Source organism: Cyprinus carpio, chromosome A2 (genome assembly GCF_018340385.1).
Source record: "Cyprinus carpio isolate SPL01 chromosome A2, ASM1834038v1, whole genome shotgun sequence".
Taxonomy (NCBI): domain Eukaryota; kingdom Metazoa; phylum Chordata; class Actinopteri; order Cypriniformes; family Cyprinidae; genus Cyprinus; species Cyprinus carpio.
Window position 1 is genome coordinate 21,200,032 of NC_056573.1, and position 26,585 is coordinate 21,226,616.

The window sequence follows — 26,585 nt, forward strand, 5'->3', positions numbered from 1 at the left end:
CACAAAATAAAGAACCAACTGATGCTACCGCCGTTGCCTTGGAAACACTCGCGGCTAGCGCATTGAGTTCAATGTGTGAACTGCACAAGATCCTAGAACCCAATTCAGACTACTCTCCTACCACTCCTTTTATCTGAAAAATATAACATACATACATACACACACACACACACACATATATATATAATATATATATATATATATATATATATATATATATATATAATAAAGTGACCTTGAATTTACCAAAGGAATATAATCTGTAGCCTAGTTATTTGTCTATATTTTATCTTTGTTATTTGTGTATTTATTTATTTGTTGTTTGTTTCTTTTAAAACGTTATCTACCATATCAACAATGCCTTTCTAAAAATATATATTTTTTTTTTTTTGTATAGATTGTTGAACTATATTGAAATTAAACCGCTTTTGTAATAATAATTTAAAAAATGCTAATATTTAAATATCTTTAAATTGTCAAACTCTGTCACCAGTTTAAAGGCTAAATATAAATCTTAGGCTATAATATTGTTTAGCTTTAGATGCCATTGATGGCAATTCATTACTGACAGAATGTTTAAAAATTCACTTGAAATTGAAAATATAGGCTACCGGTATCATACACCAGTAAGAACCTTTCATTCTTCCTACTTTGTTTCATAGTGGTGGCTTTTATTTCATATTAAGCAAAATATCAAATGACCACCGTTTCACCTAGTGGGTAAATCTTGGAAAGGGCAATAAGCGCAAAGTGCGCGTGGCTCCGGGGCGGGTTGCTCGCGGGTCCATCATATATGATACTTTCTATAGAACAGTTACCCAAACGACTTTCCCGTCGCTCATCTTTACTCGCTCTCTCAACACTCATACACTAGACCGGAACATCTGATTCTTTGTGAACGTTGGCTGTGTGGTTATGCGTGTTTCGAGCCCTCTCTGCTCGGTGTTCCAGCACCGCGCCCGGATGGAAATGTGTCTTCCGGGGAAAAGCTGCTTTCAGGCAACAAGACACCGAGCACAACACGCCGCACAGCCTGGACATCTGCAACTTTCAACAGAAGCGTGTGCCTTTATAAGAACGCATGCGGTTTGAGACGCAGATCTATGGCCAGACCTATGCATCCCAGAGGGGAGAAGAGCCGTGGAAAATCTGATAGAGGCCCGTAAGAGCACAAACCCCATCATTTTGCTATTTCATTCTGATTTATGTGCCGTCATTCATGGATGTGCAAGCAGAGGCGGGTCCGCTGAACGTGCAGACGGTGGATGAACCTCCGGGAGGCACCACCGTTACCGTCGCCGCCGCAGAGATTCAGGTCCAAACGGTGCTAGGGAGCGATGACGAGCTCGGTGAGGATGACCTGCGGTCGGGTGCTGGAGCTCAAACATCGGCAGCGGGTGATCCGATCACAGAGATCGAGAGCGAGGATGGTGCGCGGGCAGGGACGGACACACCGGCCGAGGACATCGTCGGTCAGAGCGCAGGGAAACCGGAAACAGTGGGCTCCAGTTGCAGCAACGAGAGCTGCATCCCGACTCCAGGCTGTCGGATTTGCTTTCAAGGAGCCGAGCAGGTGAAGTCGGGCCGTTCTTTCGTTCCGTCAGCGTTATTTATGGTCGGTCTATGTATATATGCGTCACACCGACGTCTTTGGTTGTAGCCAGGATTGTGCGCCATTCAGAACTGAGCTGAGAATGTCTTTTAAACTCCAATTCAATACCTGAACCTGAACGGAATTTGAACTGAGTTAGTGAACAGCAAACGAATCTGAATGTCACGAATTTTTTTAATTCATTTTACCAGATGCTTTTATCCGGGCGACATCACAAGCATCGAAAGCGTAAACATTAATAGTAGCTATAAAATAAACAGATACCACAATAAACCGTACACAACTGTAATTATATATTTTGCATAAATTATAATATATTAAATAATTCTAAATATATAGTGTTATATATATATATATATATATATATATATATATATATATATATATATATATATATATATATATATAAAACTATAATAATATGTATATGTTTCATCTTATTTAATAAATTAAGTTTTGTGGAGCAGTGATTCATTTCCTACAATGCACTACCTGTGTTGAATTTATTTGAATTACAAGTTAAGTAAATTCTCTTCCTATCATTCGAATTCAAATTCAGTTTCAACTTTCTGTTGGTCAGTCAATCAATCAATCAATCACTGAGAATCCTCCTAGGTTCATATACTGAAAGTGATCCCAACACAAGTGGCTTTCTGAATTTGGTTGTCCCATCCTGGTGTTGGTCTTATGCAGGTAATGGCGGTCAAAGCAGTTCACAAATAAATCCAGCTGTTGACAAGTGGTTGGACAATCTGAGAAATATAAACCTTGTAAACAAACATTTATTTTAGGCCTACATAATTAATGGATTTATTAGAATATTGGAAACCTTGATGATTCTTAATGCTTTAAACCTACAGTGTGGTGTGTGTGTGTGTGAGATGGTGAGATCCATTAGAATACCTGCTGCGCCATTCATGTCTAATGCTCTACACTTCCTGCGGCTAATGCTTCCTCGAGGCGCCTTGTGTTTGTAAGTGTGTGAATGTGTTCCATTCTCTTTCAGACTCATTATAGTTCTAAATGAGGATGTTTCTGAAATGAATCATGAATGCACAGATGAATCATCTCCCGACCACTCACAGAGATGTCAATGTCATTATGTGCATAGTGTTTCGTTCACTCTAGATGTTCTCCTCATTTAGACAAAACCTCTAATCTGTACCATTGTTCATGGTTCCACAACCTCAATGCCCAACTCATCTGCAAAGGCACACAATAAAACAATGATACAGCAGTGAATCATCAGCTCAACTGAATCTGTCTTTTATTTTGATGTGTTTGATTGGCTGATTGACACGTCTGTTGGTGTGTGTTGTGATTGGCTGCAGGGCGAGCTGCTGAGCCCGTGCCGCTGTGCTGGTTCTGTACGACATGCTCATCAGCAGTGTCTGCTCAAGTGGATCAGTGAGAAGGGCTCCTGGAGCTGTGAACTCTGCAACTATAGATTCAACATCCTGCCTATACACATCAAACCACCACAACAGGTAAACACACACACACTGGGATTTATGATATATCCTTCAGGGCTCCGGACTAAGAAAATGACTCCAAAAATGATGCATTTAGAAACATTTTTGAACAGAACATTTCTGATTCAAACTAAAATTCCCATTCACACCAAGAATGATAAAGATAACTATAACAATAACTATGTTAATGTCCATAGCAGCAAACTATAAAGTTAACTTTATTATAAGCTTGCACTGCAGTTTCGTCTGCCACTTTAAATGCACAAACTCTTTAAATTCGGGTGAATTGTTTGATCAGTCATCAGCAGGAAAAAAGTGATTCTAAAGTGATTCCAACAACAACACTCCTAGGTTTTGTTATTGTTATAGTTGTGGTTTGGACTTCGCTATTTCGTTTTCACTAACTCAATAAAATTAATCAGATCAGAATAATTCCTTTTTGAATCAGACACCACAGCTTGTGCTGTGTTTGTTGTTATTTTTGACTGTCACCAATGGTGACTGGATTTTAAATTAAAAACAGCATTTTTATGACATTTACGATCAAATTAAGGCTGGAATACATTACACAACTTTTGCCCAGATTTTTTCTCCGATTTACAGTGTGGACAAATCAGTGCTAGTTGCCAGAAGTAAGAGCCAGTCTGCATATTTGAGTTGACAGATTTAACAGATATTCATAGAATGTGTGAATGACAGATATTTTTCATCAGACTATGATTTCATGCAGTCGGAGTTTGAGACATACATTTAACACATATTATTTTAATTTCTCATGCGTCTTCTAGCAACAAGGCACATGTTTCTGCCTGAATTTGTTGTTTTCAGAACAGCTTGAAAGTCTGTTATTGGTTAAACCTTAGTGCAGGATGCCCAGTTTTTTTCTGTGACCATTTACAAAGTTGTTAAGTGTATGGTTCAAAATGTTTTTAAAATCTGTTTTGAGATTTGAAGTCACATAGTGTATTTCAGCCTTTAGTCTCAGCCTGGAGCTTGAATCAGTGACTGTGTTTGTATGTTTTGCCAGTGGCAGACTGTCACTATGACTCTGGTGGAGAAGGTTCAGGTCATTGCAGTGCTGCTGGGTGGCATCTTCCTGTTGGCCAGTGTATCATGGCTGCTGTGGTCAGCACTGAGCCCGGAGGCACTTTGGCAACGCAGTGACATCCTGTTCCAGATCTGCTATGGCATGTATGCAGTCATGGACATTGTGTGTATTGGTGAGTCACAAATATATGCCTGAAAACCACATTAGTCCTATACAACGCAATTTTCTCAAGCTAATATGCAGATTTTGTGGGTTCATGTCCATTTAACTATGGCTGACAAATCTAAGATACCCTGTAAAGTTGGGCCGGTTTGACAATGACGGTTTATCGATTTTAATCAATCTTCATTTCGATGAATGATAGCGATTCTCAAGTCCCAAGATGGACTTTTCAGTCTATGCCGTTTTTGGCTGATCCATTAAAATAGCATTAAAACTTATTTGTAGTGCCTTCCATCTAATAATCGCACTAAGCTTTGTGCTTTCTTACTTTTTGATTTGAAACAAAGTTTCATCTTTCAAATTTGATTAATTATATAACGAAATCCAAACAATACACCTGGTTACAAATAAATGCACTATATTATATTTTCATTATTTTTACTTAACCAGTTAGTGATATTTAATGTATGTTTGTTTTTATGACAGACACCAGTTTTAAGGTTTATATTTCATCAATTAATTGGAGTAAAAATATATAATTATAAAAATTGCCTTATGTGCAATTTAAATGTTTGTATATAGTGTTGATTATTATATCCAAAAATAAATAGCAATTAAATGTAACAATTTGAACTCTGTTGTTAGTTTGAACCTTTAATAATATACCAACTTACAGGATTGTATAGTTCACAGCTTAAGTAAAGATTTTTTTACCTTAAGGAACATCGATATGTGTTACACCATATACATACAAAGAACTAAATCAATGTCAAATCAAATTTGTAATCGAGCTTGTGAATCAAGTCAATAAGCAGCCCTATTAAAAGTGTTTACAAGTGCTTATAATATGCTTGTGTTTCAGGTCTGATTGTTCATGAAGGTGGTGCTGTGTACAATGTGCTGATACGCTGGCGGGCTGTTAATCTCTTCTGGGACGTCCAGAACTACGATAAAAGCCGAGACCTGGAGAGCACGCACAGCCCGCACCGCAACCTGTGGCTGCCTCTCACACAAACACATACAGTCTCCAACACACACTCACAAACCACCCGACTGGAGTCATCACCTCGATGCCCCCTCTGCCTCCTCTCCATGTGCCTGAATGTGACCTCTGACCTCTCCCCACAGGAGCAAGGCTCAGGCGAGGTGGTTGTTAGGGTCACGTCAGTTTGACATCAAATGAAACTCTTTCAGGGATCAATCTAACGTCCTCTGTGGGAGTGGCTAACCAGTGGGAGGAGCCTCAGTGTTGGGAGGAGCCTTACTTGAAAAGCACTTTAGAAGATACGCAAACTGAATTTAATATAGTATTAAGTTGTATCGTATACTGAACAGGTGTTTCCAGCCTGAAGTTCTGGATCAGCCTAAGTAAGACTGCAAAGCTCTCCGCACACACACAGACTAATTCAAAATGATAATGCACACAAAATGTATTACTGCTGTTAGACGAATGAATGTTTGTTTTAAACCAATTGTTTTTATGTTAAGTTTTTTAATAATTTCAGTACTGATAAACTACAGCTTATCACTGCTGCTGTTCATCATGCTTCACCTGCCATATTGTACAGGTACCACAGTTACAGGCTTTTTTACATTAAGCCGCACTCCCACTTTCTCCGACATATGTGTACGATCTTAACATTTTGCCCCCTAGTGGCGGCTGCATGAAACTTTCAAATTGGTTGTGAAGCAGCCATTCACCATGGTAAAAATAAATAATTAATGTATATCCAAACAAAACAAATGAGCGCCAATAACAACAAAGGTGCTGTAAACATTAATTTCACAAGTAATATAGAAAATTAGCAAAATGGTAGCAAAAGTCGAACAAATGTTCAAAAAATGCTAAAAAATAAATACCAACAAATGACTTTTAGATTTATGCATCTAGCAGACAATTTAATCCAAAGAGACTAAAAATGCCAAAGCATAAATATTTATATACCATGGCAGGAAACTAGATTATGAAATGAGCTAAATCAGAGGAGAAATGCTATGGAAGCCTGTTTCTGTCAAAGAATATAAAAGTAAATATATAAAAACGGTAATTGCGACTGTTTGTCTCACAATTTAGAATTGCGAGACAAACTTAGAATTCACATTTTTCCCCCCAAAATTCAGAGTTTGCAGCTCGCACTTCTGTTTTTTGTTTCCACCAAGGACTTTTTTATGTCACAATTCTAAATTTTCAACTTTCAAATTGCAAGTTTATATCCCCCCCCCCCAAAAATGTCAGAATTGTGAGATTTAAAATCAGAATTGTAAGAAAAAATGTCTGCATTTTGAGCTGCAGTTACCTTTTTTTATTCTGTGGCAGAAATGGACTTCCATAAAATGCAGAGAAGAAAAAAAAAAATCAGTGCTAGGGTGTTGTGGGTGGTTGGGCAGGCGGCCTCATATGTTCTAGATGCAAAAGTTCAAATATTTCAACACATCCGAAGCACAAATCGGATCTGAAAATTCTGCATACAGTCAGAACGCCACACAGATCCTGTACTACTCTCTATTAGAAATCAAAGAATTCAAAGATTAATGCCACGCCAGACAAGGCTGCAAATAAATTGATTTCACAAGGAAGTAATGGAGAAACACAAGAGATTGCAGAAGTTGCACAAACATTGAGAAAACGTTAACTTTTGCTGCAATGCATTCTGTTTTAGGCATCTATAGCAATAGAAAATTTGGTGTCAATTTATTTTATTCCCACCTAATTTTAAATGACCCCCAGAAAGATCTTACACATTGTCATCTGCCAATGCTTTAGGGCATTACATCTCATGTTGCTTGTATTAGAGCAGAAACTGAATGAAATGGAGTTGGTGGTTAGATATTTTGATGTTTATAAGCATTTTAACCATTGTGCCCTTAAGATACCAAACCCTAGCTGAGCAATTTAAGAAGCTATTTAAGACTGATATACAAGTAATATAAAATGTTAGGAGTGAAATAATTACAAATATGTTTTAACATCGTAAGCACATTAAAAATCTTCTTAAGCAGCTCAAGTCTACACCGACAATGCAAATATATCTGCAGATTTTCATTCAAAATCAGCACAGAAAATATTAAAAAGTCCACTGATTCCATCTGGGCACATTGTGTTTCTGTCCTTGACAGCTGACCTGCGTTCACGACTTGGTGCTAGCTGATTAGCATAACCTACAAAAGATTTCATTCAGATGTCCCAGAGATGTAACAAGTGTTAAATGAGAGTCTTCTGTCAGAGAAACCCATTCTGTACTGCACAGAGCCAACATGAATGAACTTTTTAATGAATGTAAGAGTCTTTGAATTTTGTTATATTTATTGCCTATAAACGAATGCACAGTAAAGATACAAAATGAGAAAGATTTTTTTGTTGTTGTAGTGTTTTTATAGGCTTACAGTAGAAAAATAACAGGACCAGCGGGAGTAAATCCAATAGTATTATCACAATCCTGCAGTTCAACAGAAAAGGTTTATAAAATATACAGCTCCTCAGAAATATATAACATACATTATAAACATTGTACATATAAAACAGACAAAAAGGGCACTCTGTGTGTGTTAGCATATGTGTGTATATTTCTGTGTGTTTTAAAGGCACTGGATTTGAGTGCTGGTTATTTCGGACTGGACTTTCTGCCTGCAGAATTCCAAAGAAATGCAACTGGACTTCACTTAAAATGTTAATACAACGTAAAATTTGGGGCTCAGTGAACAGAAATGTACAGAAATGTTCCAAGCACAACAACTCAATGTGTGGGATCATGATAGTGTCTGTTGTCAAAGTGTCTCATGATATTGTCTTTGGTTTTTTCGCACTCAGCATTAAAGAGTCACTTTTTTGTGAATTTGTAAGAAAACTGTTCCGCTGATGCTTAACCTCAAAGGCACATTTATGAAAAGTGTTTATCAGAAGTGAGAGATCACCAGTTGCTCCCGTGGCTGCTGATGGATTGACAAGTGCTGAAACGTTTCTTCACTATTAGACTGATGTAAGCCTTCATGAGCTTAGCAATGCCCATCACCTACAGAGACAAACACAAACAGGAATCTAGTGTTATTTTAGTATCATTAATTTACTGTTATAGTTTTATTGATATTTTGAATGTTTTCATTTTTTATATTTAATTTTTAAGTATATTATATTTAAATATTTTTATATTTAAGTAATTTTGTTGTGTTTTTGTCATTTATTATTATTTAATTTTTATTTATTTTTATATAAGTATTATTTTTAACTAAACAAAGTAACACGTTTAGAAATAAAAATGTTAATTTTTTTATGTATTTTATTTCAGTTAATGTATGTTGTATTTAACAATTTTTTTAAATAAATAACGCTTTTGTTAATTTAAATTTTTTTTTATGGTTTTAGTTAACAAAAATAATAATCCTGGAAGAAACATATGAACATTTAGGCCTTCATAATGACCAAAAAACAAAACACACAAACAATAAATCAATAAAATAAAACAATTGCTGTTTTTAATATTTTCTGAAGTAATTGTGAGGAGTGTTCTGTGTAAAATTTGGGTGTGGTTATGGTGGTTGCTAAGTGGCAATGGTGGACATTGACGAAGCATTACTTTATTACTGTATTGTATTACTGTATACTATACTGTATATGCAAGTAAATATGGAAAGTTTGTACCATGTTGGTGTTGAAGAGCAGCTCTCGACCCTCCACGCTGATCTTGTAGATGTTTGGCTGTGGTGCACCGAAGGACAGAATCACCTCGTAGGGAAACACCTCAAGAGGCCACGCCTCCCCACGCTTGTACACACACACCCCCTTACGACTCACGCCCAACCACAGCTCTCCAGGATACACACCGTCTACACACTGACGAACAGAGAGAATTTATTCAGCAACTGGCTGATGGATCACGTGTGTGTGTGTGTGTGTGTGCGTGCATACACGCTCACCTCCACATCAAAGAGGGTTGATCCATATCCCTGCCATTCCTTGATGAGACTCATGTATTTTTTCATGGCTTGGTCCTGTTCCATCCCCTGCAGTTTACGCCATTTTTCCACCAAACAACTTCTCAGCCCCGCCTTCTCGTCTTGCAGCCACGCCTCTATGGCCGCAGGTCCCTCCCCATGGCGCTGTCGCCCTAGTGACCCTCGGAAGCTCCGCCTCAGCGTGCCTTCAAGAAAACTGGCCCTCTTTCTTTCTGTGGATGGTGTGGCAGATGCAAAGCACCGTACAGACTGCTGTACTCGAGCATGCAGACGGTCCATAGGGAACACCTGCTCCAACTCAAGCAAGGCACTCTGGGTAGTGTAGTCTCCCAACAGATACTGGAGCCGAAGAGCAGCCAGAAATTGCAAAGTCTCTTCTGGAGCGGGATACTGACCCCTAATGACAGCTTCATGGGCCTGAGAGAGAGAAAGAGACATTGAAATTGCATTTGTTAAATACTGACAGCAAAGAAATCACCCTAAAGATCTGTTAGTTTCATTATTAAAAACTATGTACATGCATAATTAAAGGGTAGTTCATCCAAAAATGAAAATTCTGTCATCATTAACTCACCCTCAAGTTATTCCAAGCCTGTATGAGTTTCTTTCTTCTGTTGAGCACAAAAGTCGCTCATCAGTTAACTATGGAAGTCAATGGTTACCGTCAACTTTTTACGGTAAATTGATTACCAAAATTCTTCAAAATATCTTCTTTTGTGCTCAACAGAAGAAAGAGACTCATACAGGTTTGAAACAACGTGAAGGTGAGTAAATGACAGAATTTTCATTTTTGGGTGAACTATCCCTTTAACAGAATGCAGGGAACTCATGATACAGTTTTTACACTTATGACACATAATATTAATAAATGTGGTGCTACAGATGTAAGATTCTGAAAACAGTGAGACAACACAGTTGTTTGCATGTGCACACACATCAAAAATAGACAATATATTTACTTTTAAAGCCACTTTTTGTAATGACTACACATTTTTTTCAGCTGCAACAATGTTCTCTGCAAATATTTGTGTATGTGATTAAACAATTAATGTGATTAATTAAATGAATTCAATTGGAACTGGTCAATAACCCTGTTTTTTATGTGTTTCAGAAGTGAAATCAAACCTGTTCAAACATGAATGCAAACTCCACACTGTCAGCAGGGACACTCTCAGGCTCTGAGAAACAGAAAAGCTTGAAATAAAACTTCCAGCCCATTCCTTCCTGTCCTTTATTTGCCAACCTAAATGAGAGAAACAGTGAGAGAGAATGTCACCACATGTTATCCCATATAATTAAAACGAATATAAATAATAAAAACAAATAAAATGTGCTGTAAACAATGATTTTCTGTGTAACATGATGCATTAATGAAATCACACCAGCCTTAAACTTTGAGGAGCAACCCCCTTTTTTTTTTAGCCAATCAGAAAGCGCTCACTGCCTCTCATGTATTTATGTTTGCTGACATATTTTTAGAGGGCAAAGTTTTAAATCATTTTATAGCACCTTTAAATCACTTTCCATCAGATTAAGTGTTCTATGGTTGTAGAGTTATGGTTTTAACTGTATGCATTTAGTATTTTGTATTTTCTCTTTCTATATAATTCTATAATTGCAGGGGATGGTAATTCGAGGGGAGACTCACTTCTCAAACTTAGCGAGGACATCAGCCACCACAGTCCTGCTCTCTATGGCTCGGTCTGTTGTGTCGTTATGTTCAAACAAAGCGAACATGTTCTTACAGTCCTCCATTGAGAGACCCTTCAGCAGCTTCTCAACCACCTGGAGACCATCAGACACACACACATGTACAGGTTAATGTGGTTCTGGAGCTCCCATGCGTATGTGTGTGGATGTGTTTACGTACCTCTCCTGCGGTTGTATGTGAGTTGATGGTGATTTTGCAGGACCCGCCACCATGGCAGTAAACTGTGGATGTCATTTCCTGTCTGCTCAGTATGGCCCTCAGCTCCTCCTGTGAAGGAACACACTCGCGTCCACGCACATGCCGCAGGGCTTCATGAGAGAAGGCCGCATACCGTTCCATCTCGGTGCCAGGGTACAGCTCTCGTGTCCTGAGCAGAAAATCAGTCACAGTCTAATCAGTTGTGACATGGTTCAGTCTCCCTTTTCTCTAGGCATGTTCATTCATAATGGCATAATTAGCCATGATTTTTCATAGGGATGCCTAATATTTAAGAAAATTGTCATTCATTTGTGTATTTCCTCGATTTTTTAATTTAAACTACTCTTGTTGTCATCTAAGGCTCACTTTAGGTTAATCTTTAAGAACACTACAAATTTAATGACACTGTTAAATGTAATCTTTTGCAAAATAATTATTAATTTTCTTACTCCACATTGTGATGTTGAGGCCCAAATTCACTTGTATCACTTTAACATTTTTTTATGTTGGTCCTATATTTTAAGGCCTTTTTTGACTGATTATTTAATAAGACTGACAAAGGTTTTTGAATTCATTTTTAAAAAAATATATGTACATTTAGAAGACTATACTTTGTATTATATTACCTTTGGATCAAATTACAAAAAAAACTAGTTAACGCTAATGAGAGGGTGTTTCTAATACAGCGTCTATGAGATTGATGGTAAATTTGACAACGTTCTCTCTGACCGCTGTTATTTTTTTCCCCTTTTTTCTGAAAGTCATGAAAACTATCATGGAGCTTTTCTTTTGGTATTTGAGCAAATGAATACGCAAAAAATATATCTGTGGTAGTCTCCTATTCACTGCTATAGAAGGTTACCCAACTATGACGACTTCTGCTGCTGAGAAACCCGGAAATGTGAAAAAGGTCCATAGAATAAAAATAAAGTAACTGAACCTAAACTGAATGGTCGAGTACTGAATTGATCTTATATTATCTAATTTCTCTCTTTTAACCATCTGTCAGCCTGACAGAGCAAAATGCTCCACATACACACACAGAAAATTCTCACTGACCTCTTGAAGTGAAATTTCAGGTATTTGAGAATACTTCTGGAGGCGGGGCTAAATGTGCAGCACATACAGGCTATTATTCGCCAGCCACAGATGTGGGCGGGGCCAGCAAGCTTTGGGTGGTGTGTTGTCTGTTTGATGAGCTGGCAGAAGAGTTCATCTCTTAGGGGTCGTAGGTCATGAGCAGTCTGCAGGAGCCCCTGGATGTGAGGGATGGGATTGTCCTCCATCTCTAGCTGATGAAGAATATTGAAGAGCTTGAGGGCCTCAGCCTGCAGCGTGCTGTAACTTCTCCCTTTGTCGGCTAAAAACATGCATATACAGAGTGTTAATGAAGAAGGTTAGTGTGTATTTAAGCATATGTGAGTGAGTGTGTGTGTGTTTTACTCACCGCTGTGCTGTGCATCTCCATAGGGTAAAGGCAGGAGGGCTGTATGTAGAGGATGGTGTGTGTAACGCAGTATTGGGTTCCTCTTGTAGATCTGCTCCACCACCTCCAAATTCAGACAGTTCTCCTGAAATCAAACGATTACAACAGTATTTCAATGTTACAAAAACATGAATGTACGTGCATATATGTGTGTGTGTTACCTTGATGTCCTGTATAAGTTGCTGCGTGGGTGAATCGATGAGCGGTTTGCTGTCGATGACAGTCTGTACAGCGCTGGCCCACCGACTAGCCTCCGTCTGCAGCTTAGAGTACAGCCTATATGAATGCTTACGACCAAATACGCTCACGTTCCAGTAGCCTACACACAAACAAATATAAGTTAGAGTCTGAGAAAAATGTAAAGGTTGGTTGGTGTACTAACTGTTATTTATGTGTGCGTATAAATGTGCTGACCAGTCTCTCTGAAGACTCTCTCATCAGGAACGATCACGGAGCAGAGGCTGTTAAGCACTAAAGAGCCCAGTTTAAGAGCGTTTCTCTCTGAGCTTTTATAATAATCCACAGAATTGTGAGTCAGCACAAACCAGCGCTTCTTTAACTTAAGATTTCCACGACTGCTGCCCCGAATCTCTTTATACAGCCAACCTGGATAGCAAAAGAGAGAGAGAAGCAGACAGGAAGAGATCTGAGACATTTTCACATCTGAAATTCACACTGAATTCAGTTTGCAGTTGAAGGCATCCTAACGTGGTGGTGTTTTTTGAAAGTTTGAAATTAAACATTATGACATACAATTTTACTCTTTATTTGTCCAAATATAAAATAATCCTTCAAATCCAAATCCTTCAAAAAATCACTGTCAATTATATAAAACATATTATGTATATAATTTGATCCAAAAAGGAGATAAAATGTTCTTTATAAAAAAAAACATTCTCAAAAAATTACAAATTAAATAACATTAACATTATATGATTTTGTATATTAAGCATTCCAAAAATGCATAAAATATAAAATTTCTTAAATAATCTTAATAAAAATGGTTTCACTCTGATTCTATGACTGACTAGGAAGAATAATGAAACATTCTCAAACAATAACTGTAAGTGCATTATTACATGAATGAACTAAATGTTAAAATTATTTTCAGACAATCCATAAATAAATGAGCTCGGATTTTGAATTGTTGAGTAGGTGACCTCAGGCTCTCACCCCTGATGATGAACTCTTGTCCCTGCACACGTGTGTCTCCTTTCGTGCGTTGGAGCAATGTGATCCAGTGATGCATTTCTTCTGCTGATTCAGCCATGCAATGTAGCACCCGATGAGCTGTGATTATAACAAAGGCATTTGGCCTGGAAAGAGAACAATAGCATAAACATTTAAAATATTTTAATGTCTGTACATGACTGTATGGTTTCCCCCAGAAAAAAAAGGTAAAATTAGGTAAGATTTGGTTTAAACATTTACATTCATTTAGCAGATGCCTTTATCCAGAGGAGCATCACAAACAATTTGTGATAGAGCCAACAATATTCATAGTACACAAAGTGTAGTAAAAAACAGCTCTTAGATAAAATGTTGCAATAAAGAAATTAGTTAAAAATACAGTATATAATTATATAAAATGTAAAAAGATCACCAATCCACTAAACTGCCAGGGAGAGAACAGAGTGTGCATATAAGTATGTGTGTGTTTGTACCTTTCTGGGTTGTCAGAGGCACATACAGAATCAATCATTCCCACATCCAATGTGCCCTATAAAAAACACAAACATCTTTTCTAATTATCTTATGTACTGTCCGCAAATTTGTCAGTGTATTTGTGTGTGTGCAATACTAACCACAGCATTCTGAGGATTTGCTTGTTCATCATGCATCTCTCGAATTTCCTGTTCTGTCGACATGTGCACCTGACTTAGCACGCTGAACCAATGACTGCACACAACACAGAGATTAATTAAAAAGCTCAGTTCAATGCTTCTACACATTTATGAAATAAACATCAAGGCTTGAAGTACATGTTTTAAAAAAAAATATATATATAAAATAAACACCTGGAATCTTCTGCAGTTTCTGCAACAAGGTGGTATGTTCTCCCTGGCATGACAATGTCAATCCCATTCTCCTTCCCTGTTACATCAATTATCTCTCTAACAGAACCACACAAAATGAAAGAGAGAAATAAATAAATAAATAAACATACACAGAATTAATTATGCTGCTTTGTGTACCATTTCGAATCAAACATTTCTACAACCAAAAAAAAGTAACCTTAGAGTGAACAGGCCTTTAGGCTACAGTTTTTAAAAGAAAATAATAAAGTTTAGCATGACTGACGTGAAACACTTCCTGAGGTCTTACTTGGCTTCATGCATGTCCAGCATGCCTTTCATCCGCTCCTCTGTGTCGTTCTCGTAGTAAATGAGTTTGCTCTGTCGCAGGACGAACCAGCGGCGTCTCCAGTTGCGACGAGAGAGTGTAGAGGAGCCTCCTCCCTTCTTCAGCAGCCAGCCCTGTTTGAGCGCCTCCTGTCTGCTCCTGAACCACAGGAAAGTTTCATCCTTCAGCACACACCAGCGACGCTTCCAAGAGTTCAACAGGCCACCTGCAACATACATGTATCGATGACAAAGTTTATAGGTACGTCTAGACTTTCCATTAATGAAATGCAATGATAGGCAATGCACCTATAGCTGATATAAGCAACAAAACTTGAGTTTGCACCTACAAGTTAACTGCAGAATTGTTTGGAGAAAAAGAAAAAGTGATATGTATTTCATTACATTGCCTCGCAAGCTCTGAAATCAAACAAACATTATAAAGAAAGAGGTGTTGAGAGAGGAGTGGGCAACTATTTACCTTTAATATAAAGGAAACTGTGGAAGTAGGGGAGAGTGACACAGCTATAAACAGAATCCCGCCTGTAAGATGATTCATCGTCAGTGTCAAACCTATCGAAGTCATCTTCACTGTCTTCAAACTGAGGGAGAGAAACACAGAAATACACATCAGCCAAAAAAAAAAAGCATAAATGCATGCTTTTGAAGTCATGATATGGCATTCATCTCCATTTAGAAGTTTGGGATCTGTAAGATATTTTTAATGTTTTTGAAAGAAATATCTTATACTGACCAAGGCCGCATTTATTTGGCCAAAAATACAGCAAAAACAGTAATACTGTAAAAGAACTGAGACTTACATTGCATTTACAGTATATAATTTATAATTTCATATCTTTTCTGGGACTCAAATCTGTGACCTTGGTGTTGATCTCGCCATACTCTACAGCATTCCCAAACTGATGAAAATCTAATAATTATTGAAATCATTAAAAAGCTAAATTGAAAAATCTAATCAAATTTTTAAATAACAATAAAAACATTTAAATAAAAAAGGTGAAACGTTTTATTTGTATTTTATTTGTATATTAAGAGCAGTCAGCTGTCAAAAATGTTCGGGAATCCCTGCTCTGCAGGAACACTTGAAACTGAAATTGACTCATTAACCCTACAGAACGTGTAAAAAACTCACAGAAGACTGTGGCCCTTCTGAGCTGAAGCGATACGCCCCTGAACTAACACTGGTGCTGGTTGCCAAAGAGCTGCGGTGGTCACGTGACCAGTGGTCATTGTGAGGTGGGAGGCTGGGAGGCCGCATGATGATACCTCCTTCATCACAATCATCTGCATCATAATCCGAATCTTCATCTGGAGGGATTAGCTCCACCTCCTCTTCCTGAACAGCGTGAGAGTAGGTTGAGCCACTGCTGAAGGGCAGAGCATGATAGGCTGAGGGTATGATGATGGGCAGGGCAGGGGGCAGAGGCATACGGTCGTTTGCATAAGGATCCTCCTCTGAGGAATCATCGCTGGTGCGGATTCCGCTTGTACGCTGTCCGTCAGAGTGGCCGTGCTCACTGGGGTTAGGAGAGTCTTTAAACCCGTCTTCGTCCACTCCCAGTCCTTCATCCACCTCATCTTCCTCACCTCTGGCTACCTCCTGCTGTGAGCCTCCAGACCCTCCCAGCGAGCTTTCGATGTTACGCACACACTCGTCGATCTCATCGAAGTTAAGTGAGGTGAGGAACTGCTGCGCAGCCTTGCAGGCCTCCTCTTCTAGCCTGCGCAGCTCCTGATCACGCAGCCACTGCAGACGATGCAACGACTGTGTGGTTAGACTCTGCTCCTGAGCCTCTTTTTGTCGCCGCAGGCCTTCAATCTCACGTTCCAAACGCAAGATCTCCTCCACCTGTGATGCCTGGTTTGTCTCTTCCTCGAACACCTCATCAAACACCTGCTCCACTAGTGACTTCTCTGCCATAGAGAAGGGTTCTGGGTTCTCAGGTGGGCCGTTCTGAAGTGGGCTACTATCTGGTATTATACTGACTGGTGTGGCACTCTCGGTTAAGATATTTTGAATCTGCTCATTTTTATTTTTTTCCTCTAATCTTTGAGCTTCCTCTGCCTGTGTTGAACACAGAGAAAAGACAGTGTTACCCAACTTTCTACATAAACAGACTATCACTTGAATGTCACATGAATGTTGCACTGAAACCAAAAGTAATTAACTCTTTCCCCACCATTGACGAGTTATCTCGTCATTTAGAAGACAACGCTTCCCCGCCATTGACGAGTTTTTTTACAGCTTTCTGTGTTTTCACTGTTATACACTCAGGGGCGCTATTACACATCTTCTGAACGAGTACAAAGCCTACAGAACAAAAACGTCATCATGTGAACAGGACGGAAAAACTAGCGATCTCTTATGTAAACAGACGCATATGATAAATAATGTGATCATCAGCAATAGACAGCATATAAATGAAAACTGCATAATGTTACAGAGTAAAATGATGATCCAGGAAGTGGTATATGGCTATGGAAGCGATTTACTGTATTTATGGTTTGATAATCATTCTGAATATTATCCAGGTGTAGTTTTTGATAAAAATGTGATTTTCTCACCTTTTTGCTCAAAATTATAAATTTTTATGAAACCTACCTATTTTGTATTTGTATATATTTTTTAAAAGGGACAATACACATTAATTAACATGAGTAAACAAGTCTTACTATGTAAATGTGCCAGATTTAGCCATTCAGGCTAATTTTCATCTGCAGTCCCTGGCAAGTTGATGTAAGAACCATAATCCACAAGTACACAAAGCAAAAACAAACATATTACAAAAACCAGAATATATATAATACTATAATATAATACCTATATTCAAGTGTTGATAAAAAAAGAATGTTTTAAGCTAGAATTTAAAAAATCTTTAAAAGTAGGGGCTTTGATCTTTATTTTGGTGTATTGCATATTCAAATATTCATACAGCAAAAATACTATAGGCAATCAAATTTTAGTGAAAATCATCCAAATCGCTGGCGGTGGCAACTTTTTTCAAAAATGCTGGCGGGGAAAGAGTTAAAATGAAAATTAACCCATTTTTAACCAAATTAACTAATAAATAATCATAAACATTGCTGTCAATGGCAATATTTCATAATTAGAAAACCAAGATTGTTTTCATCAAAAATAATAAAACAGTATTTTTTTAATATAATTTCTCCACAGACAGACAGATAGAGTGATAGACAGATGTTTCACTAACTGCTTGTGCTAGGAGCTCCAATTCCATGCGCTGTCTCTCTCTGGAAAAGAAAAAATACATCACAAGAAAATCAGAAACTTTGAAACAAACAATATAAACATAAACGTAGGTATAATTGATAATACAGGCAACTGAACTGCCTACCTTTCTAGCGCTTCCTGCTCTTCTCTTCTTCTCTTCTCTTCTTCTTCCCTCTTCCTCTTCTCCTCTAAAAGGTGAATGTAGAGCCGTCGTGCCCTTTGCCCTCTGAGCCTCTTCTGCAGGGTGATGGTGGCCCAGCGCATCATCTGGAAACGTCGCCGCCAATACAGTGCACGGTAGTTTTTCTGAATGACAACAATGCACTGCAACAACTGCCTGTACTGCCTCCTACAACCAGCAGACGGCAGAGAGAGCAAAACAGAGGGAGTACATGAGAGATGGCACCAACTGGAAGTGAGTGTGTGAATAAGCACGTGTAAGTGTGTTTACCGTGCTCTGTAGCCCAGTATATGAGCTTGAATAATTGAAGCCGCTTTGAGCACTTCTGTTTCTCTTTGTTTCTCTAACCGCAGCTCCAAACTTTCTCTCATAAACACCTAAAAACAACCGATATATAGGCATCATTCACACCAGAGTACAAAACCAATAAATTAAGTTTAGATGTACAGGTATGTATCTCTCAAACTATTTTACTTGCACAAAACCTATCCTATTCAACATTCTGGTTAGCTGGTGCATTAAAATAGTTTATAGACACTTTTTTAAAGTTAGAATTTATACAAATGTAAAAGGGAGATTGTAATCTCAGGACTAAGATCACCACTTATTTATTATTTTAGTCACCTTCTGCCTTTATTAACTTATTTAAAAAAAAAAAAGAATTCAAATAACAAATATTCAGTGTAAATTAAAATTAAATTAATTAAATTTATGCATTTAGCAGACGCTTTTATCCAAAGCGACTTACAGTGCATTCAGGCTATCAATTTTTACCTATCATGTGTTCCCGGGGAATCGAACCCCCAACCTTGCGCTTCGTAACGCAATGCTCTACCACTTGAGCTACAGGAGCACTGTAGTGTAGTGTCTCTATAGTTCAACTTCATGCATAATAATTGGAAAACAATATGCAATGCTGCGTAACCTGTGTGATTAAACTGTATTGTGAAAATTCTAAAGTATTTAATGCCAGCTACCCACAAAGTTACACATTGTTGCTCACTTTGGTTTTTCCCAGCTGCCATTCAGCACTGCTGTTGTCATAGAGCTGCAGCAGAAGGAGGCACCGCCCCTTTGGGTCATCTGACATAACCAAACCCCTCATCAACACATAGTACCTGACAAATAAAAAATAAAGCAGTGATTAAACTGTCCTGCAAAAGTGGTTCACTATAAGACATGAGTGTAAACTGTGAATCTATTGATTTCAACAGAGATAGAAAAATTATAAATGGTGCGAAATGTGACCAAAAATTGGGAAATGTTTTGTTGCACATTCGTGGATCAGTGAGAATTTTAGACAAATCAAATTCTGCATAATATCAGACTGACCTGGCTCTATCCACTGCCTAAAAACAGGTCTTAGTTTTAAATGCCAACATTGTGCTTGAATTTCTGCTTGATTATAATGCTCTTATCCATCATTTGATCATCGTTTAATGATTTACTGCTACCATGAACAATAGAAAGTGCAGGAAGTGTGGAAGTAATAGCACAGTGTTAATTCTGGGTGTCAAATAGCTCTGAATTTTGGGAATAAGATGCATTCTAGTCTCATCTGCATAGAAAGAAGGGTTGTTTCGATTGAAAAGAATGATAATGACTTAATATGCCAAAAGTGGTGTTGTAAAAACTTAAATAAACTTGAATAAAATCTCTCTGCATTTTCACTTAAAAAAGGAAACCAGAATGAGAAAGTTTCAGAACAAATACGTTTTTAGCAGGAATATGTGAGTTTGTTGTGTTTGGGGGACAAACCTGGCACAGAAATCCTTGAACGTTCTCCGAACCGGAAACCCAGAACGTCTGATTTTAACTGTCTCCAGCATCCCAGAATATCTCAGCTGGTTGAGGACTACAGACTGCTCAAACTGATTGGGCATCTGCAAAAGAAAGACAGAAAAATTTTAACAATTTAAATTCTCTACAGTTTCTTCACTGCTCTATCTAAAAAAAAAAGTTCTAAATCTAAATTAGCTGAATTAATTCTGCTTTCAAATATAGCTTGGTTGAGCTTTGAGTGGATTCATTCTTCAAGCACACTAAATAGGCCATCATCACCCCCTCTCCTCCTGACCTCTGACCCTGTGTGGGGGTGAGGTCGGAAACGGGGCGCTGTGATCCCCACTTCTAAATGTCATCTCTGTGGAAGGAGGAATGAACCAGAATGAAAGTGAGATGAGTGGTGAATGAGCTCTGTGAGCGCAAGGTCAATACCAACACACACACACACTCACACTCGCACAATCATTCATTATAGTCAGAGGCACATTAACATACTGATACATGCAGCACAAGTCACAGAAAGCAGACAGGATCAATGTCAGAGCGCTTCATGGGGGGAGGGACAACATCTCTCTTTAATCGTCTCCCAGAAAAACAAATACTACCAAAATATAAAACATATTAAAGGGATAGTTCACCCCAAAATGACAATTCTATCTTCATTTACTCAGCCATGTTGTTCCAAACCTGATTCTCCTTCTTTTGTTTGTGAAACACAAAGTAGTTACTCTGAAAAATGTCAGTGTTTTTGTGCAAACAGTGAAAGTCACAGGGGTCCAATGTTGTTTGGACCCCACTGGCTTTCACTGTATGGGCAAAAATAGTTCTTCAAACTGTCTTTTTTTATGTTTCACAGAAGAAAGTAAGTAATACAGAGTATGAACATATTAGGACAGAATTGTCATTTTTGGCTAAATTATCCCTTTAAGAAACAAACCATCAGAATACTGCAAACAGTTTTCATAAATCTCCTCTTTAACAAGCAAAACTTTGAGAAGCATCTTCATTATCCAACAGGTAAAAAGATATCTGACCACTCATATAATTGAAGACTATGTCACAGTCAAATGGATATTCAAACATCTGGAAAAACTCTCAGCATCTGTCTAAACATCACTACATCAATTCTGTTTTTCAACAACTGGCTGAAAGTTTACTTTAATGATATATGAAAGCTTACTGTACAGTAACGTGTCCTTTCTCATCCTGTGACCATCAGCAGTTCTGAGCGAGTGTATGTCCTCAACGAGCCAGTGAACAACTGGTCAGCTCACACACATACACACCCCCAACCTTTCCACTCTCATTCACACACTGCTGGTTGCCATGGAGATCAGACCCATGCTGGGCTAATTTGTGTTCAAAGGGGGAAGGGGGTATTGGAGAGAAATGCATTGTGGGTAGAAAAGGGGCAGAAGCCACCCCAGCTGTTTACATTCAAATAAAGTGGGGGAACAGCGGATAGAGAGATAGACATAGACATACAACTAAAATATAATTGACAGAAAGACAGACATATAAAGAGATATCATACATAATTGTAAATTAGTTCATTAACAAAACATTGTGTGTGTGTGTATATATATATATATATATATATATAATAAATATAAATAATATTTATAATAATCAATTTTTCCTCAAGAATGATTTTAAATATTATTTAATATTAAAAACACAGATAAAAATAGAAAACAGATAAATTGATAGATGCTATACATGATAGACATCTTTTTTTTTTAATTATCTACATTTTTATTAAGTTTATTTGAAAAGAAAAGAAGGAAAAAATAATTAAAGTCAAGTCAAACTTATTTGAAGACAAAAAAGGAGAAACAATTAACAGACAAGTGTCTGTTTGATTTCTCTTGTAATTTCTTAAATGATTTTTAAATAATATTATGTATGGTATATAGATAAACAAAGCAAACAAACATGGCACATAAGTACCTTTGCATTAGTTAATTCAGTTTTTAACTATTATAATTATTATTCTATGTTATTATTATTTTGGTTGGTGCTTTTTCTATAAAATATCATTTAAATAATTTATACATAGTAAATATAAATTTGAGATATAGTATTTACTTGTGACTTCTGCATGAGGCTGAATTTGCATATTGATTTACTTCAGCATAAATTTGTTTATGCATGATCTGAAAGCAAAAGTAGAATGGAACAGAATTGATGCGTCCCATTAACGCACTGACCTCAAACAAATGAACAAAGAGTAACTAACATACACAAAACACACATGCAGTCTGACATCTGCTGTAGAGTTAATAGGCAGCCTGCTAAATGGCCTCGGGTCCAATGCAGTCTGAATAGTAAAGTGTGCAGAGCATGTGTCTGTGTCTCTCAAAGAAGACTTATATCTTCACCTCAAGTTTATGATGTGTTATATCCTTCTGTTGCTACTGAATGAAAAAACAGAGAGATATAGAACCATACACAGAATCACCATCTGATAGCGTGCATGTCTAACTGATGTGTTTTAGATGTCTGCACTGGAACTCGTCCCATAAATATGAGCCGACTGGCATTCTCAAAATAAACAAAACCACTCAAAATTGGAAATCACCATTAATTCCAAAACTGAACACAACACAAAGTTACACAAACTGACACAAAATCTGGTTCTTGGGTCAAGCAGCAGACATTTAATGTTCATTTGTTTGTGTGTGTGACACATACCTTGCTATTGTTGGGTTTAATGCAGCGTACAAAGAATGGATTGGAGGCACTAAGGGTAGACATCAGGGAGTGCAATGAATTCTGGGTAGACAAAAATAAATAATCTGTTACAAAATGTTAAAATGTTTTGTACTTATTACACTTAATCTACTAACTACTACCTTTAGTAAGTTTATTATTTTATTATAAAGATGGACAGATCAAATTTTAGAAATTTCTGTAGAAATAAGAGTGTAAGATAAAACAATTCAGTCAAATATCTTGTTACCTTCACTTACATTTAAATTTAGTTATTGTTTACCTGCTCTAAAGCATTATGGGAGTTGCAGTTTCTTACCTTAAATTGGGAGCTAACAGTAGGTCTGCGATACTTTGAACCGCACTTGACTGTGTCCTGTCCAGTCCAGGTGTTCACTCGCTCAAAAAGATCATACACAAAATCCAACCTGAGGGGAACAGGAGCGTGTGAACAAATGGCCTCACAGAGAACTACATACATACAGTACATACACACACACCTGCTCTCTCTGAGTAAGTTGAGAACATCATCTCTGAAAGTGTCTCTGTTCTTCTCTAGGATTCCTCTGACATCATACACAACCTGGAGACAAAAAGCAGGATGTTAATCTGATACATGACACCTGTAAAGCTGATGATGACCACATTTTTGTCTCATTCTCTAATTTATACCATAACACATGATGTATGCAGTGTACTACAGGTGAAGAGACTACTAAATTTATCTTTCTTTTTCCAAATTAAACTTTGCCATACAAATAATGTTTTTATAATATAAATGCTTGCAATATGCAAATTAATCACAATATTAACAAAAATGAAAAAATTATCATTTCATAACAAAATTGATACGGAAATAAAGTCAAACGCTTTGTATTTTAATGTGATCAACAACTTAGTGGCTGTAATTAACAAACCATATTGTATTAAAACAATATGCCTCTTGACTCTTAAGAAATGCAGAAAAACAATGCACATTAAAATTACAAGCTATATTATTTTATAAGCAACATCTGTACCTGTACCTATTATGAAACATGATCTAATATGAAACACTGTACCTATTATGAAACTTGATATATGAGTAAAATGTCACTGGTTGTTCAAAGATGTTTACAAATGCTAATTTACTTGCATATAAATCATTAAAAAGTATATATATTTTGTTGCTGTTATTTTTGGTTGTTAAAGTAGTTAATTACCACTAAAAAAAAAAGAAAGGAGTGCTGTACCTCTCCTGCATAATGCTTGATTCCAAACTGATGAACTGCAACACGAGGCTTAACATAGAACTGATTTCTCTAATAAGATGGAGAGAGATATAGATTAGTGATTATACAGCAGTTTCCATATTCAGGGTGATTTTACGCCCAATATTCAAATCTGTGGTGGATCAAAAGTTTTCTTTGGCTCTTTGGTTACATTCTTGCTTACAGCTCTTGTTCATGCAAACCTGCTGCCCTTCAGAAAAATGATGATGTCTGTGTATGACCTACAGCATGCTGGCTATGGAGTTTCTCCAGCAATGTGTCATCAGTGCCTTTAGGAAAATGACTCTCCTCATTCACGAGAGCGAGCAAACCCAACTTCTGCAGAGAAAACACACGCACAGACAGACTCAGATCTAGAACGTCAGAATCTAGACAGTGTTTAATTCTAAATGGGTCTGGGTTTGTGTTTTTACCTTCTCTATGAGATCAAGGCACTCTCCATTGTCCATCCAGTTGACGTCATCCCAGACCAGCCCTTCTCTATGAACACAAACAAACAGAGAGAAATAAATGGCAGAGAATTAGATGTTTGCCATGTGCCTTGGTTGCCTTTGAAGTGTGTTTTGGTGTTGGTGTTGTGTTCAAATTTGTAATGGCCTTACTTACTTGTTGTACTCAAGTTGCTCTAGAGAGAAAATGTGCTTGTTGAAATACTCCTGTAGCTTCTCATTTGCATAGTTAATGTTAAACTGCTCAAACCGGTTCACCTGAAAAGAAGGGGGGAAAAAAACAAGCAGAAAAAATGAAATAAGACTAGTCATGACCAGTAGGTTCAAAACAGTCAGAAACTCATCATAATGACTCTCACCTCAAAGTTCTCAAACCCAAAAATGTCCAGGATGCCGATGGATCGGAAGTCTTCATTGCCATTGATACGGTTGTTCAATTTACGAATGATCCAAGTAAAGCACTGAGAGTACAGAGCCATCGCCATAGAGTCCCGCGAGTCCACTGCCTGATACACACACAAGCAAATTTGTGTTGTTATTCTGACTACAAAGGGTATAGCTATTTATTACTTTCTTTAATATATTTAATTAAACTTTAAATTTGATTAATCTAGGGGAAAAAAGTATTAAGTCCATCCTCAAAACATATCTCAGATGTTGATTTTCTCTCCTGCTTTTAATCCATATGTATTACTGAAAAAGGTACTTTCAATTTCAGTCTTCCACTAATTTGTTTTTTTTTGTGTGTGTGTGTGTGTGTGTGTGTGTGCCAAAGGCTCTTTAGTTATGTTTAATTATAAATGTTGTATATTTATTTAAATATAAATTAAATACAGGAAACATCTTGTGATGGGATATTTGTGAGTCCTTATCCAGATGTTGTCCTCTATCCATACAGTGATAAAAAGGTGGAATGAGAAAGGTGAAATGTTTATTAATACAATGCAGTTACACGTGAAGAGTTTCTAGACATGTTTTTGTTGAGTACAGAAGCGTTCTGATGAAATCTGTGATGTTTTCAGTGGGGCTGCAAAGGAACGGCAAATTTCAGGTAAATTTCTGGAAACTTTCCAAAAGATTTCCAAAATTTTGCAACGTTTCCAGAAATTTACCAGAAGTTTTCCACCTCATTGCAATCCTGATTTTCAGGTGTGACCTGATTGTTCATACAGGTGTCATGTATTATCTTACTGTGTGAGCTGATTTTCTCAATCTCATACTATTTATTTTCTCTCAATCTCTCAATGATTTTATTACACTTAGCAGTAATACGCTGGCACTGAGTTGAAAAGTGTTTGTAAATATTGTGTTAAGAAGTTAAGTTGTGGTGTTTGATGGGAAACAGTCGTTGTTTGTACCACCCCTGTTACCTGCTCTACAGTGAGAGGTGTGCTGATCTCTTCTCCTCTGAGGATCATGGATCTGTGGGTCAAAACTTCAGCCAACTGGGCACAATCCAACCCCAAAAGATCTGCAGCTTTACTGAGAGCTAAACATACACATATTTTGCATTTACATATTAATATAAATGTAATGCAGTTCATATCAGCAATCTATACTAATAAATTATAAGTTCAACAATCAAGACAAAGAAAAACAGAGAGGAGAGTAGAGAAGTGCTTACCTGATTTAGAGCAGACCTGTGCTCCACCTGCTGTTAAAAACTCAATGTTTCCCACATGCAGGATTCCTGACAGGAGCCTCAACACCTCCTTGATGTTCTCTTCTCCAAACTGCATTGTCCTCAGCGCATTCTAACACACAAAACACAGTCAACCAGCATTAAAACACAAGACAACAGTATATTTATAAATTTATACACTATTGTTCAAAAGTTTGAGTTTAATAAGATTTTGTTAAGAAATTAAAACTTTTAGTAAAGACTTTTTACAGCGCTACAAAATTTCATATTTCAAATAAATGCTGTTTCTTTGAACTTTCATTTATTAAATA

General features: G+C 37.3%; 2 protein-coding genes across 2 annotated transcripts in view; one reads left to right on the forward strand and one right to left on the reverse strand.

Annotated features, from left to right (window-relative positions):
- The first annotated feature begins 776 nt into the window (after positions 1–776).
- Positions 777–6,509, forward strand: LOC109071471 (E3 ubiquitin-protein ligase MARCHF11-like). The gene is made up of 4 exons (XM_042778320.1): positions 777–1,573; positions 2,944–3,099; positions 4,112–4,304; positions 5,157–6,509. Exons 1-4 carry the CDS (start codon positions 1,220–1,222, stop codon positions 5,465–5,467), a joined length of 1,014 nt encoding a protein of 337 aa, XP_042634254.1. The 5' UTR covers positions 777–1,219; the 3' UTR covers positions 5,468–6,509.
- A 1,071-nt stretch (positions 6,510–7,580) lies between these two features.
- Positions 7,581–26,585, reverse strand: part of LOC109071473 (unconventional myosin-X-like) — a 38,735-nt gene continuing 19,730 nt past the window's right edge. The window contains exons 10-41 of the mRNA XM_042778323.1: positions 26,257–26,386; positions 26,003–26,121; positions 24,992–25,138; positions 24,790–24,890; positions 24,597–24,663; positions 24,409–24,501; positions 24,145–24,213; positions 23,413–23,495; positions 23,232–23,340; positions 22,895–22,975; positions 20,174–20,298; positions 19,419–19,533; positions 18,686–18,792; positions 18,359–18,583; positions 18,215–18,254; positions 16,135–17,067; positions 15,463–15,583; positions 14,965–15,208; positions 14,658–14,753; positions 14,445–14,538; positions 14,304–14,359; positions 13,813–13,955; positions 13,054–13,245; positions 12,801–12,958; positions 12,601–12,724; positions 12,213–12,513; positions 11,115–11,322; positions 10,893–11,029; positions 10,370–10,487; positions 9,206–9,661; positions 8,931–9,122; positions 7,581–8,304 (exon numbers count right to left, since the gene is read on the reverse strand). Coding sequence (XP_042634257.1) covers positions 8,203–8,304; positions 8,931–9,122; positions 9,206–9,661; positions 10,370–10,487; positions 10,893–11,029; positions 11,115–11,322; positions 12,213–12,513; positions 12,601–12,724; positions 12,801–12,958; positions 13,054–13,245; positions 13,813–13,955; positions 14,304–14,359; positions 14,445–14,538; positions 14,658–14,753; positions 14,965–15,208; positions 15,463–15,583; positions 16,135–17,067; positions 18,215–18,254; positions 18,359–18,583; positions 18,686–18,792; positions 19,419–19,533; positions 20,174–20,298; positions 22,895–22,975; positions 23,232–23,340; positions 23,413–23,495; positions 24,145–24,213; positions 24,409–24,501; positions 24,597–24,663; positions 24,790–24,890; positions 24,992–25,138; positions 26,003–26,121; positions 26,257–26,386 — 5,286 coding nt within the window. The 3' untranslated portion in view covers positions 7,581–8,202. The remainder of the gene's footprint in view (positions 8,305–8,930; positions 9,123–9,205; positions 9,662–10,369; positions 10,488–10,892; positions 11,030–11,114; positions 11,323–12,212; positions 12,514–12,600; positions 12,725–12,800; positions 12,959–13,053; positions 13,246–13,812; positions 13,956–14,303; positions 14,360–14,444; positions 14,539–14,657; positions 14,754–14,964; positions 15,209–15,462; positions 15,584–16,134; positions 17,068–18,214; positions 18,255–18,358; positions 18,584–18,685; positions 18,793–19,418; positions 19,534–20,173; positions 20,299–22,894; positions 22,976–23,231; positions 23,341–23,412; positions 23,496–24,144; positions 24,214–24,408; positions 24,502–24,596; positions 24,664–24,789; positions 24,891–24,991; positions 25,139–26,002; positions 26,122–26,256; positions 26,387–26,585) is intronic.